The 13,471-nt window shown below is 39.9% G+C and overlaps 3 protein-coding genes across 3 annotated transcripts; all 3 read left to right on the forward strand.

The window, feature by feature from the left end:
• Positions 1-9,675: 9,675 nt before the first annotated feature.
• On the forward strand, positions 9,676-10,628 carry LOC127135246 (receptor-like cytoplasmic kinase 1). The gene is made up of 4 exons (XM_051062014.1): positions 9,676-9,773; positions 9,886-10,018; positions 10,255-10,341; positions 10,457-10,628. The coding sequence occupies exons 1-4, from the start codon at positions 9,676-9,678 to the stop codon at positions 10,598-10,600; spliced, it is 462 nt and encodes a 153-aa protein (XP_050917971.1). The 3' UTR covers positions 10,601-10,628.
• On the forward strand, positions 10,620-11,287 carry LOC127135247 (kinesin-like protein KIN-14U). The gene is made up of 2 exons (XM_051062015.1): positions 10,620-11,057; positions 11,161-11,287. The coding sequence occupies exons 1-2, from the start codon at positions 10,829-10,831 to the stop codon at positions 11,277-11,279; spliced, it is 348 nt and encodes a 115-aa protein (XP_050917972.1). The 5' UTR covers positions 10,620-10,828; the 3' UTR covers positions 11,280-11,287.
• Positions 11,288-11,343: 56 nt separating this feature from the next.
• Positions 11,344-12,018, forward strand: LOC127135248 (kinesin-like protein KIN-14U). Its single transcript, XM_051062016.1, has 3 exons — positions 11,344-11,487; positions 11,590-11,696; positions 11,783-12,018. Exons 2-3 carry the CDS (start codon positions 11,631-11,633, stop codon positions 12,002-12,004), a joined length of 288 nt encoding a protein of 95 aa, XP_050917973.1. The 5' UTR covers positions 11,344-11,487; positions 11,590-11,630; the 3' UTR covers positions 12,005-12,018.
• The last annotated feature ends 1,453 nt before the right edge of the window (positions 12,019-13,471 follow it).

Consider the following 13,471-nt stretch of genomic DNA (forward strand, 5'->3'; position numbering starts at 1 on the left):
AACCATATTTAATTTAAATACCTTATTTTAGTATTTTTTAATTTGAATAAATGCCAAATAATTTTGTTGACCAATTGTATTGACTTGTTTGAGTTTGACTCTTGTTGTTGGGCCTTGGTCAAGGTTGATTTGACTTTGTCAAGTTAATATCATTGGATTTAGGAGATTGATGGAATGTACATTCCATCTCCCAAAATGAATGGATGATATTAATTTGGTAAAAATCCTCGTTTGACCAATTTGAGTTTTGATCCATTCCCCTCCCTCTTCATCTCATTCCCCTTCTTTATGCATCCATTTCATTTGGCCTATGATATCTCAAAGTCCTAAGGCTAGTTGATTGAAAAATCAACATAAATATGGATGAGATTAGGCCATCTTTTTTGCATATTCTTTTTGTGTGTGCTTTGCTTCATGAGCATGGTCCATTATACTATGTCTCTAACATGCATTAACACCAAAATTCTATTGCCCAACCTCAAATAGTTGTGACTTCTACATAAGTCCAATTACGATTGCGTAACATAGCGCTAAATTTGTGACACAAAAAGTATAACATTCTAGTTAGTGAGATTGTAAGTCTCCCTTCTTTCATGGTATTATGTGGAAACTTGACCTTTTTTCCTTCCTTTGGAAGATGTCTTGGCTCAAGGATCCATGCTTGTCACAAGTGGGTTGAGTGTTCTCCAAAGAATGTCTTAAAATGAAAAGCAAAAGCAAAATAATACTAACTTCTAACTCATTAACAACTAACTCTTAATTTCAAGCCACTTACTTTAATGTCATTTAGTTTTAGTCTTTATTCATTTACCATTATTCATACCATTCTAATTGTTTCTGTTAATGCAATTTTCACTTTGTCCACTTGGACCATATTGTGTGATATATCTTGTTTGTGTATCCTTTACTTGTTTGTGGGGTCTTTGACCATTAATGTATATAATAACAACAAAAACTCTAAAAAACTTTTGTGTGGACTGTTGGCTTGATTTTGGACAAATGGACTTAGAACTTAGGCAATATTCCTATGCTAAAGGACTTGGCCAGTGCCAACTTTCTGTGAAACCAAGTGCTTGCAATCTGAAACTTCATCTGATACATCATTCAAGATCCCTCTGAGTTCATCTGCAACATAGTCTTTGTGAAGTTGTTATTTTGAACCTGTGACTTATGGAATTCATCTGTTACATGGGCTAATCTGAAGAAGATCATGGAGTGGCTAAAGCTTGGATGTGGCTATATTTATTTGATGCCTTTTCTCTCAAGATAATATAATTGTGCATTTGTGTGTTGCTTGGTTCTAAATGTCCAAGGGAATTCTGGGTTTCTATTGACATTCTTGTCTATTGGATTGCTACCCATTTGGTCAGATCTTTTCAACTCTTAACTTTTAATTTTGTGCATAGGATTAGTCTCTTCATCTTCTCCCCATTTCTTTAATTTCAAAATCTCTCCCTCCCTTTTCAAAATCTTCTTTGGTTGAACTTATTTTGTTCTAAACCTTGACCACTTTACAAAAAGATAGAAACTTTGACCTTATGCCATTGCATTTTCAAATTTCTTTTCTTAAATCAAATTTGTAAATAAACTTAATTTTACTTGACTTAAACTTTCAAAAAAAAAAAAGAACTAACTCATTCAAACCATTTTTGGGCTTTTGTGTCTTTCAAACTTAATTTTTGTTAAAAGCAATGCATCCACTTTGAAATATGTATCACGACCTACGAGGTTTTGATCCCTCATTTTTATGTTGGTACCCAGGTGCAGCAACCTGAAAAATACAGTGCGCGAAAAAACAACCGGCGAAAGAAAATGACAGAAGAGTCGCCACCGTGCGTTATTCATCCCAAAGGAGGGAAAGGAAACACTCGAAGTAAACCTGAAAAAGGAAGGGACAAGACGGGGTCTCGCAACCAAATCTTGGGTTCGGGAGTCGGTTATGTGAAGGGAAGGTATTAGCACCCCTACGCATCCGTAGTACTCTACGGGATCCACTTTTGTAGTTCTTGTCTAAAGGGTGTGAGTTTATCTTGTGCTGTTTACCAAAAAAAAAAGGTTAAATGAAAATGACTCGCGCGGATGTCGCATCCACTGCATACGTATCTCATCTGAATATGAGAACCAGAGTCTTCGTAGCTCGGCTGACCTATGGGTTGGGGGATGTGTGCTCGCTAAGACATCGCGTCTTATGCCTACGTATCTCATCTGGAATGAGAATCAGAGCAAGCCATAGTTCGGCTAACTACGGGGTTATGGAGTGGGTTTGGGACGAACGACGTTACTACGCAATCTACCGGATGCTCGACCTTTGGAGACTTACTCACCTGTAGTAGAAGGAGTAAATGTGTGTTTAGGAGAAGAAAAATCAATGAAGGGTTAGGGTTTGGTACACTCATGCAAAAAGGCAGTCCTTGACGAAGGAACCTGTAGAAAAAAACACAAAAACATTGCCTCCTATCGAGGTCTTCCAGCTAGGAAAGCAGTAAAATGCGGGAAAAATGTAAAAGTACCACGCAGATAAAGATCCGAAGTAACAGCAGTTAGAGGAATGGGAAACCCAGGGATCCTTCCAAGCTAAACACCATCAAAGAAAGTGAGTCAGTACAGGTAATCGGAATGAAACCTCCAGGGGATATCCCACAAATAAAGTGGAAAACCACGCAAGTTATCCCTGCAAAAGTCATGTGAGCCCTCACAAAAACTCAACAAACAGGTTAGAGACAAAAAAATAGGGTAATCAAAGGTTGCCCCCAAATCAAAATGTAACCACATGAATCATGCCATTAAAATTCACAAAAAAGACATGCATCAAAAGGGTATCAAATTCACCCATAATACCTCATACATTTAGAGCATTCAAATTAAAGGCATAAAGATGATGGATATAGGGCAAACCTAATTGGAGAGCTTGATTGAAATTGAGTTGCACCCGTGAGGTTTACAAAACAATCTTTAGGGTTTATGTGAGGCAGAGGTGATTCTGTGCAGTTGAGTTCCCTTCAGGGTTTGGAGGTTGCTCTGAACTCTGTTAGCTCTTCTCTCACTATCTTTTTCCTCAGGGTAATAGGAATAGAATCCATTTTTGTTTCACTGAAACCTCAGAGTGTTTTGCTTCTCTTCCTTTTTCCCTCCTTTGTTTCAATGAAACTCTAGTATTTATAGGCTAATATTGGTAGCTTAGTGGGCTTTTGAGAGAGGTCCAAGTTTGAGATTTTTTCTTTTATTTATTTAATTATTTATTTTTATTTATTTATTTTTATTTATTTATTTATTTATTTATTTATTTCGTTTTTTTATTTTTCGTTTTTTTATTTTTTTTTTTATTTTTTTTATTTTTTTTATAAATAAAGCTTCTTGGATCTAATTCTGATTGACATGATGAAATGCAATGTATCTAATGTTAAATGACCTAAAAATGAATGCATGCATGAGGTGTAAAGCGTATGCTTCCAGGAAAAATGAAGGGTAAATTTTGGGGTATTACAGCTGCCCCTATTCAATCAACTGGAGACCTGGAAAGAAGATAGCAGCGGCTTTCGTGCTTTCGAGGTATCAAGGGATTGAATACAATAAAAGCCCAAAAATTTACACTGAAATGAAGTGAAGTAACAATGTCTGTCAGAATCGGCAAAGAGGTGGTCTTGAAAGAAGAATCCGTCTGGTACGGTGAAAGTCAGTCTGAATACCGAAAAAGAATGTCAACTTGGATACCAAAATAAATGGTAACACAGAAATAACCATGGCCTGAATGTCGCTCATCAGTCTGAATACTGGAAATGACTTCGATCTGAACATCGGGAGATATGAGATTATTAATATCGGTCTGAACACCGAGAGGCTGGCCTGAATGCCACAAGTTGCGTCGACCTGAACGTCGGAAACTTCTTCGATCTGAACATCGGAAAATTGGCCTGAATGCCACAAGTTGCATCAACCTGAACGTCGAAAACTTCTTCGATCTGAACATCGGAAAATTGACATGAATGCCACAAGTTGCATCGACCTGAACGTCGGAAACTTCTTCGATCTGAACATCAGAAAATTGGCCTGAACGCCACTTCGGTCTGAATACCGGAAACTGGCCTGAACGCCACTTCGATCTGAATATCGGGAATCGGCCTGAACGCCACTTCGATCTGAATATCGGAAATTGGCCTGAATGCCACTTCGGTCTGAATACCGGAAAATTGGCCTGAATGCCACAAGTTGCATCGACCTGAATGTCGGAAACTTCTTCGATCTGAACATCGGAAAACTGGCATGAATGCCACTTCGGTCTGAATACCGGAAACTTCATGCCTGTCAGCATCGGCAGAAATAGGGAAAGATAATAGAGGCGGCGCATGGGCCAATGACACTTGCTGGGGATAATAAAGGTAAGTCATGAACAATCTTCAGTCTGAGTACTGGAAACAACTTCTAGCTTATCACTTGGGATACCGAGAATGTTTTATGCTTACATGCGTATGTTTGAATTTTTCAATGGCGTAATGCTCCATGAAAATGGAAATGCTACGCGATTTGGAAGGATGCAATGCAATATGATTCTACATGCAAGGATGCGAAATGCTGGGTAGAATGCCAAGCTGAGGCAAGGGGATCTGCTGGGGAAATGATCACCATCTTCTGGACCCTGGAAAGGTTGTTGGAGATGCACAACGCAAAGAATTATGTGGGGAAATGACCCGCCACACGGTGTTCTAGCAATGACGAAATGCCGAGATTCAGACTGGGGAGAGAACGACACTGAAAACCTGCTGTTGGGGAAAGCGATAGTGGTTCTGGCAACCACGATCTGCGAGAGATGACTCAGCAGGGGAAGCAAACACTGATACGGTACCGAGGTTCTGCTTCAAGGAAAGAAACCATGGATCTGGCATTGGGATTATCGATCTGGCCTCGAACTCTAAGGAGCAACCACTTCTGCTGGGAAGATACAGTCTGGCACTGTCAACTCCGCTGGGGATATATAGTCTGGCACTGTCAACTCTACTGGGGAGTGTATGTCCTGAAACAAACGCTTGGGGAAGTACAGTGGTGAGAACCTGCTGGGGATTGAAGAATCCAACACTCTGATCAGCTCTGCAGGGATAAGACACTGGATTCGTCTATTGGCGACTTCACTGGGGAAGATATTCACGATCATCTGCAGGGGATTTTAAGGAAATGCCCCGAGGGTATCTGTTCTGAATAGAAGATCTAAAGCACTTAAAATTTACAGCAATTTTAAATGTTTATTAAGCATGTACCTGTAAAGCCCTTATGTGTCATGATGCAATGTTTATCAAAAATTCGGACGTCATTTTTGCAAACAAAACAATAAAATGAAAATGAAAACAGAGATATACTGAATAACATGATTTTATTGATTGAATGGCCTCTGAATAGGCATTTACATCAGGAAGTAATCCCTGGAAAGAGGTAATCGCACAAAAGATAAAAACAGAAATTTATCTAATGGCAATTTGAAATGGATTTCTATTGGGTTCCAATTCTGCTATGACTTGCCCGTCTTCAAGATCCTCCAGATGATCAGCCTTCTGAAAAGGTGATTGGACTGTTTCCTACCTTTCGGAAATTTCCAGTCATCGACATGAGATGAGATTCAGAACTAACTCAGAACGCAGTCATTCGCTTAATCCCTAACTTTTTCCTGGATCGCCCTTTTCGGGTTTTCAATCCACCGGGATATCCATTTTTGCCTAAGTTGCCTTTTCAGGTTTTCAACTTACCGGGTGTACGATATTTTTAATCCCTAATTTTTGCCCGAACCTTTTCATTTTCTTGGTTCGTCGGGATGCCCATTTTTGCCTGGACTATTCTTTTAACTGTCCAGCGGGTCTATTTTATGCGAAGTATTTTTTAACTGCGTCTGAGTTCATAGGGGAAGTGAAGTTTTCACCATCCATAGTTGCAAGCATTAAGGCCCCACCATCAAAAACCTTGGTGACAATATACGGTCCATCATAGTTAGGAGTCCACTTGCCCCTGTGATCTGTCTGAGGAGGAAGGATCCTTTTCAACACTAAATCTCCGACTTGGAAACAACGAGGACGCACTTTCTGATCAAAGGCTCTCTTCATCCGACTCTGATACAACTGCCCATGACAAATGGCTGCCATTCGCTTCTCTTTGATAAGACTCAACTCATTGAACCTTGTCCGAATCCATTCGGCTTCGTCTAACTTGACATCCAACAGGACTCTTAGAGAAGGAATCTCCACTTCAACAGGTAGGACTGCTTCCATACCATACACCAGGGAGTAAGGGGTTGCCCCAATCGACGTACGTACTGAAGTACGGTACCCATGCAAGGCGAAGGGTAGCATCTCATGCCAATCTCTGTACGTGACGACCATCTTCTGCACAATCTTCTTTATGTTCTTATTTGCCGCCTCAACAGCGCCGTTCATCTTAGGGCGGTAAGGGGAAGAATTGTGATGCTAAATGTTGAAGTTCTGACACAACTCCTTCATCATTTTGTTGTTGAGATTAGAACCATTATCAGTAAGTATTCTTTCGGTAATCCCATAGCGACAAATGATTTCTTTCTTGATGAAACGGGCAACCACATGTCTGGTGACATTCGCGAACGACGCTGCTTCGACCCACTTGGTGAAATAGTCGATGGCAACAAGGATGAAGCAATGCCCATTGGAAGCGGTCGGCTCAATCTTTCCAATAATGTCAATGCCCCACATAGCAAACGGCCACGGCGAATTCATCACATTCAGAGGATTTGGCGGCACATGCACCTTATCAGCATAAATCTGGCATTTATGACACTTTCGAGCATATTTGAAGCAATTTGATTCCATGGTCATCCAATAATAACCCGCTCTCAACAATTTCTTAGCCATTGCATGTCCGCCGGCATGAGTACCGAAGGAACCTTCATGAACTTCCTGCATTAACATGTCCGCCTCGTGTCTGTCCACGCATCTGAGCAAAACCATGTTGAAGTTCCTCTTATACAGCACATCGTCTTTGTTCAAGAAGAAACTGCCTGCCAATCTTCTCAAAGTCTTTTTGTCATTGTTGGATGCCCCTGCAGGGTACTCTTGATTCTTTAGAAAGCACTTGATATCGTGATACCAGGGCTTGTCATCGACTACCAGTTCAGCAACAAACACATACGCGGCCCTGTCAAGGCGCATCACATCGATCCTGGGAGCATGGTTCCAACGAATTACCTTGATCATGGAGGATAGAGTAGCAAGTGCGTTTGCCATCTGGTTCTCATCACGAGGTATATGATACAGTTTTACTGTTGTGAAGAAAGTCAACAGTCTTCTCGTGTAATCTCTGTAGGGGACCAGAGTGGGCTGGAGAGTATTCCAATCACCATTCACTTGATTGATCACCAGAGCTGAATCTCCGAAGATGTCTAGAGTCTTGATTCTCAGATCAATGGCTTGCTCAATACCCAAGATATAGGCCTCGTACTCAGCTTCATTATTTGTGCACTCAAAAGTCAAACGAGCGGTGAAAGGCATGTGGGCACCTTTCGGAGTAGTAATGACAGCGCCAATTCCACTTCCTCTAGCATTGACAGCCCCATCAAACAACAAAGTCCACTTTTCGTTTGGATCAGGTCCCTCCTTAACAACTGGCTCTTCACAGTCTTTCATCTTAAGGAACATGATGTCTTCATCTGGAAAATCAAACTTCATCGGCTCATAATCATCAATCGGCTGCTGAGCAAGATAGTCTGACAGAATACTCCCTTTGATGGCTTTCTGGGATGTATACTGGATATCATACTCTGTCAGTACCATTTGCCAACGAGCCACCCTTCCGGTGAGAGCTGGCTTCTCGAATATGTATTTGACTGGATCCATCTTGGAGATCAGTAGGGTTGTGTGAGACAGCATGTATTATCTCAATCACTTAGCAGCCCATGCAAGTGCACAACATGTCTTCTCAAGCATTGAGTATCTCGACTCGCAATCTGTGAACTTCTTACTCAAGTAGTAGATGGCATGTTCTTTCCTACCTGTCTCGTCGTGTTGACCGAGAACACAACCCATAGAATTGTCAAGTACTGTCAAGTACATAATCAGCGGTCTCCCTGGGATTGGAGGCATAAGTAGGGGTGGACAAGAACCGTTCACCTGGCCAAAACTGCCGGTAACCGAAAAAGAAAACCGAAATGGGCGGGTTCAAACGGTCTACCGGGTCAGTGATTAAAATATAGCAGTTTCAATTGGATTTATATGGGCGGGTCGGGTTCAAAATTCTGAACCGCGGATACCCTAACCCGCCCAATTGAGATACCCTCCTAGGATTTTCCAGCAGCCGCCAAAGTTCATTCTGTTCTCTCACTCACACCCAATACCAGTAAGGATTTTTTGTTCTCTCACTCACAGCCGCACCTCCATGAAAATATTCTAGCTTCAATTCTCAACATCGTTCCACCACCATCATTCACCACCCACCACCTTCAACTCTCACCCCTCACCGCCTAATTTTCAATCCACGCGTCGCTTTCGGTTTCCGCTTTTTCCACACCTCAGCTCATCTTCCAACGCTTCGTGGCTCGCCGCTCTTTTCCGCCAACACACTCACCGCTAATTCCGTTCCGGTATGTATTCAATCACCGCTCACCAGCCTAGATTTTTATATACGGTGGAGTATGAGGTTTTTCGGATGATGCTCGGAAATGCACCGTAACGTACCTATGAATTTCATGTGGTTGATGATTTTTGGAGTTTTATACGCATTATTTTGATTGGATTTAGTCTTCAACAGTTTTATGCTGAGCAATTTCCAGTTAGGGTTATAATTAGGATCTATTTCCATGTGGTGAATTTATCAGCACCACACGATTACTGTTTATACACCCCCACCGTTTCTTTCCTCAGGTTTTTCTTATCTTTTCAATCAGTTCAGACATTGACTGCATTTATACAAACATGAGTGACATTGACTGCATTTGTAGTATTCTTCATTGATATAAACAAATTTGATGCGATTAATTAACCATAATTTTGCAGGATTGTCATCAAAATTATTTCTGAATTGTTCTTTATTCTCTGCAGGTTGGTGTTGTTTCTGATTATGACTTGTCTAAAGCAGAAAACAAGTAAGAGCTTGCACCATTTTGATGCGATTAATTAACCACAATTTTGCAGGATTGTCATCAAAATTATTTCTGAATTGTTCTTTATTCTCTGCAGGTTGGTGTTGTTTCTGATTATGACTTGTCTAAAGCAGAAAACAAGTAAGAGCTTGCACCATTTATTGCTTTTTTTCATACTTTAAGTGCTTTTCTTAGGACCTTTCAAATTGTTTTTACAAATTATCTTGTTGAACTTATAATTAAAAGTAAATTATGTTGGTTAATAAGCTGAAGTAAGTTATCCAAACATTCTTAAGTCATTGTAGAAATTCAGTGCATTTCATTTTCAACTCAAATAGCTATCATCTATTTTCATAATATTGAAAAAAACGCAGGTGAGAAAAAGAGAAAGAATGGCTAAGCTAAGGGAAGAAATTGCAGTTCATAAAGCTAAGGAAACATAACTTAATAAAACCATTCACATTACAGGTTCGCTTAGTCATTCACGCCAAATCTTTTTTTTTTGTTCTTAATGTTGTTGAAGGGTGCTTAATTCTCTTTTGGTTGCTGCACATTTGTTTACTCATATTGCTGTCATTCTGGATGACGTTACAATGATTGCTGATTTCGATCTGTCGAATCAAGCCCCTGATGCAGCAGCGCGTCTTCATTCTACCCGTGTTCTTGGAACCTTTGGTTATCATGCTCCAGAGTAAGTTATTTCTGAATGCCTAACTAATTTGTTTGTTTTTCTCAATGAGTATAAATTTGACTCCAAGTTGGTTTTTAAGGACTAACAATGACTTGATTTTTTTGTATGACAGATATGCAATGACCGGAAACCTCTCTTCAAAGAGTGATGTTTACAGTTTTGGAGTCATACTGTTGGAACTCTTAACCGGGCGTAAACCTGTTGATCATACACTGCCCCGAGGAAAGCAAAGCCTTGTGACATGGGTATGCTATCATTTTCTCTCTCTTTCTGTTAATGCCATAATGTCACCGTAAAAATCTTTACACTGACGAATAATCATAATCATAAGATTATAAAAAACGTCTGACGTTAGTCATAGCAAGTTCTAAAATTAGACATATGATTTGTCGTGGTATATTGATATTGTAACGCTTTTTATACCGACCGACAGTGATTGGATTTTACACAATGTGATTGTTTGTTGATTGGATTTTATCAGGCAGCACCGAGGCTTAGTGAAGATAAGGTGAAGCAGTGTGTTGATGTTAGACTAAAGGGAGAGTACCCTTCCAAAGCAGTTGCCAAGGTAATTAAGTTTGTTATATTTTCAAGATGTAGATGAAATGTTGCTATTTAATGTAATTAACTTCATATTATGTAGTTTTCATTAATATGTTTCACTTGTTGTATTTTTGTAAAAGATGGCTGCTGTTGCTGCACTCTGTGTTCAATATGAAGCCGAGTTTCGACCAAATATGAGCATCATCGTCAAAGCTTTACAGCCTCTAATGAATAATACATGTTCTGGCTTATCTTTTTGGGGTATTTCTCCATTACCAATTTAGTGGAAATTTCTCTAGGTTATGGCTGAAAATCTATCAGAAGAAGAGATTAAAGGTCTCAAGGCAATGTTTGCAAACATGGACATTGATGGTAGTGGCACCATCACCTATGAAGAATTGAAGACAGGTTTGGCTTGAATTGGATCAAGACTGTCCGAGACTGAAGTGAAGCAACTTATGGAAGCTGTAAGTCGTTACAAATCCGTTACAAAAGCATAACTAGTTGAACGCATGACTATTATCTTAAACTCAACAAGAATTGTCTTACTTGTGAGTGGAAATATGTTGCTTTCTAATGGAGAAGACCAGGCTCAGCTGCTGCCTTCAGAAACTGAAACTCAGGTTTCAAACTCTGATTCAGTTGAAGGGTTATTACCGGTTTCAAAAGTTTACACTGATGTGGTTGTTGTTCCTGAGCAACAAAACAACGAGATTCAACACTTGATATCCAATTTACAAAGTATAGATAAATTAGAAATCTTTTTATTTCCTTTTTTGGTTTTTGTTGAATTAAATATGTGAAAGTGAAATAAATGTTGTTGATTTTGTTTTGTTTTATGCAGGAGAGGTTGAGGAACTGAGGCTGAAGCAGAGAGTAGTGGATGGAAAGAGGAGACAAGCATTGAGTAAGATATTGGATATCAAAGGTAGAGTCTTAATTGGGGTTTCTATTATATGTTAATATGTTATTTTTATTAGAGGGTTGAAAATTTTCATTTTGTTATTCAGGGAGCATTAACTGTTTTGTAGGATTCGACCGAATCTTTCGAAAGAGAAGAGAAGAAATTATGAACCTGTATCAGCTGAATCAGAGAGAGTTCGAGTTAAGTTTGGTGGGACAAGGAAAGAGTTTGCGTTTGATAAGGTTTTTCATCAAGATACAACTCAAGGTTAGTACTCTATCAAATTTCATTTTGTTGTGTTACCTAATTTTAATTATTTGATATTTGTACCAAATTTTACTGTGTTTACCATTGTATGAACATCTGCAGAAAGTGTTTTTGTTGAAGTGGAGCCAATTCTAAGATCTGCAATGGACGGGCACAATGTGTGCGTTTTCGCTTATGGTCAAACCGGCACAGGCAAGACATTCACCATGGTCAGTGATGTCAAAACTGTGTTCATTTGCTAATTAATGTTATCCAATGTATGTTGTGGTTTCTGATTGTATATGATTAATTTTAGGATGGTACAAATGAGCAGTTAGGGATTATTCCTCGAGCTATTGAAGAACTCTTTCGTCAAGCGTCAATGGATGCTTCGTCCTCTTTTACTTTTTCAATGAGACATCTGAATGAACCAACCATGTGCAGATGTAATATGGACAGTCAACTGTTTGATATACTTTCAAAAGTTCTCTTGTTTCTCATGTATTTTGAGTTTTTGTATATGATACAGTGGTTGTAATTTATTAATTTCTTTTTAAGCTCTGTGTGGAAGTAGCATAACAGTTGTTATTTTGGATTGAAGTTTTTGATACTTTGAATTTATTTTGAATCTAAATTATAGTAATTTGTAGCTCAAAATATTATCAAAATGTATTATTGGGCTCAAAATAATATCAATCCAATAAAACCGATTGCATAACCCGCAAACCCGTCCTAACCCAACCCGTCCAAACCGATTACAAAAATGGGCAAAAATGGGCTTATATGGCTTAACCGCGGGTTGGGATGGGTGAGGCTTTTGGGCCCGAAACCGCCCAACCTGGCCCGTTGTCCAGCCCTAGGCATAAGGATAGGAGGATTCTGCAAATACTCTTTTATCTTCTCGAAAGCCCTTTGACAATCTTCATTCCACCTGATAGCCTGATCTTTCCTCAGCAATTTGAAAATTGGCTCACACGTGGTTGTTAGGTGAGAGCTGAACCTTGCAATGTAGTTCAACCTCCCTAAGAAACTACGGACTTGCTTCTTTGTTCTTGGCTCAGGCATTTCCTGTATTGCTTTCACTTTGTCAGGATCCACCTCAATCCCTTTTCCGCTAACAATAAAACCCAGCAATTTTCCCGATCTTACCCTTAAAGTGCACTTGTTCGGATTAAGTCTCAGTTTGAATTTCCTTAACCGTTCAAACAATTTCTGCAGATTCACCAAATGTTCTTCTTCTGTCTGAGATTTGGCAATCATATCGTCCACATAAACCTCGATTTCATGATGAATCAAATCATGGAACAGAGTCACCATAGCTCGTTGATATGTTGCTCCGGCATTTTTCAGACCAAACGACATCACCTTGTAGCAGAAGGTGCCCCATGGGGTTATGAAAGTTGTCTTTTCCATGTCCTCTGGTGCCATCTTGATTTGGTTATAGCCAGAAAAGCCATCCATGAAGGAGAATACCGAGAACTGAGTTGTATTATCCACCAAAACGTCGATGTGAGGTAATGGGAAATCATCTTTAGGGCTAGCTCTGTTCAGATCCCGGTAGTCGACACACATCCGTACCTTTCCATCCTTCTTAGGTACTGGGACGATGTTTGCAACCCATGGCGGATAATTGGTGACTGCTAGAAACCCTGTATCCAACTGCTTTTACACTTCTTCCTTTATCTTGACAGCCATCTCTGGTCTTGTTCTTCTGAGCGTCTGCTTGACCGGAGGACAACCTTCTTTGAGAGGCAAGCGGTGTACCACGATGTCTGTGTCCAGCCCGGGCATGTCCTGATAAGACCAGACGAAGATGTCAACGTATTCTTGCAGCAATTCAATCAGCCCTTTCTTCACATCATCTCCCAAAGCAGCCCCTATCTTGATTTCTCTCTTGGCGTCCTCGGGGCCGAGATTAATCACTTCAGTAGGCTCTTGATACGGTTGAATGACCCTTTCTTCCTGTTTTAAGAACCTGGCAAGTTCTTCAGGGAGTTCACAGTCT

Source organism: Lathyrus oleraceus, chromosome 4 (genome assembly GCF_024323335.1).
Source record: "Lathyrus oleraceus cultivar Zhongwan6 chromosome 4, CAAS_Psat_ZW6_1.0, whole genome shotgun sequence".
Lineage (NCBI taxonomy): Eukaryota > Viridiplantae > Streptophyta > Magnoliopsida > Fabales > Fabaceae > Lathyrus > Lathyrus oleraceus.

Coding starts and splice junctions, on each gene's coding strand:
- LOC127135246 (XM_051062014.1), top strand. CDS start 9,676: ATGATTGCTGATTTCGATCTGTCGAATCAAGCCCCTGATGCAGCAGCG. Junction 10,019..10,254: donor AGCAAAGCCTTGTGACATGG/GTATGCTATCAT, acceptor GGATTTTATCAG/GCAGCACCGAGGCTTAGTGA. Junction 10,342..10,456: donor CTTCCAAAGCAGTTGCCAAG/GTAATTAAGTTT, acceptor TTTTTGTAAAAG/ATGGCTGCTGTTGCTGCACT.
- LOC127135247 (XM_051062015.1), top strand. CDS start 10,829: ATGACTATTATCTTAAACTCAACAAGAATTGTCTTACTTGTGAGTGGA. Junction 11,058..11,160: donor CTTGATATCCAATTTACAAA/GTATAGATAAAT, acceptor TGTTTTATGCAG/GAGAGGTTGAGGAACTGAGG.
- LOC127135248 (XM_051062016.1), top strand. CDS start 11,631: ATGGACGGGCACAATGTGTGCGTTTTCGCTTATGGTCAAACCGGCACA. Junction 11,697..11,782: donor CAGGCAAGACATTCACCATG/GTCAGTGATGTC, acceptor GATTAATTTTAG/GATGGTACAAATGAGCAGTT.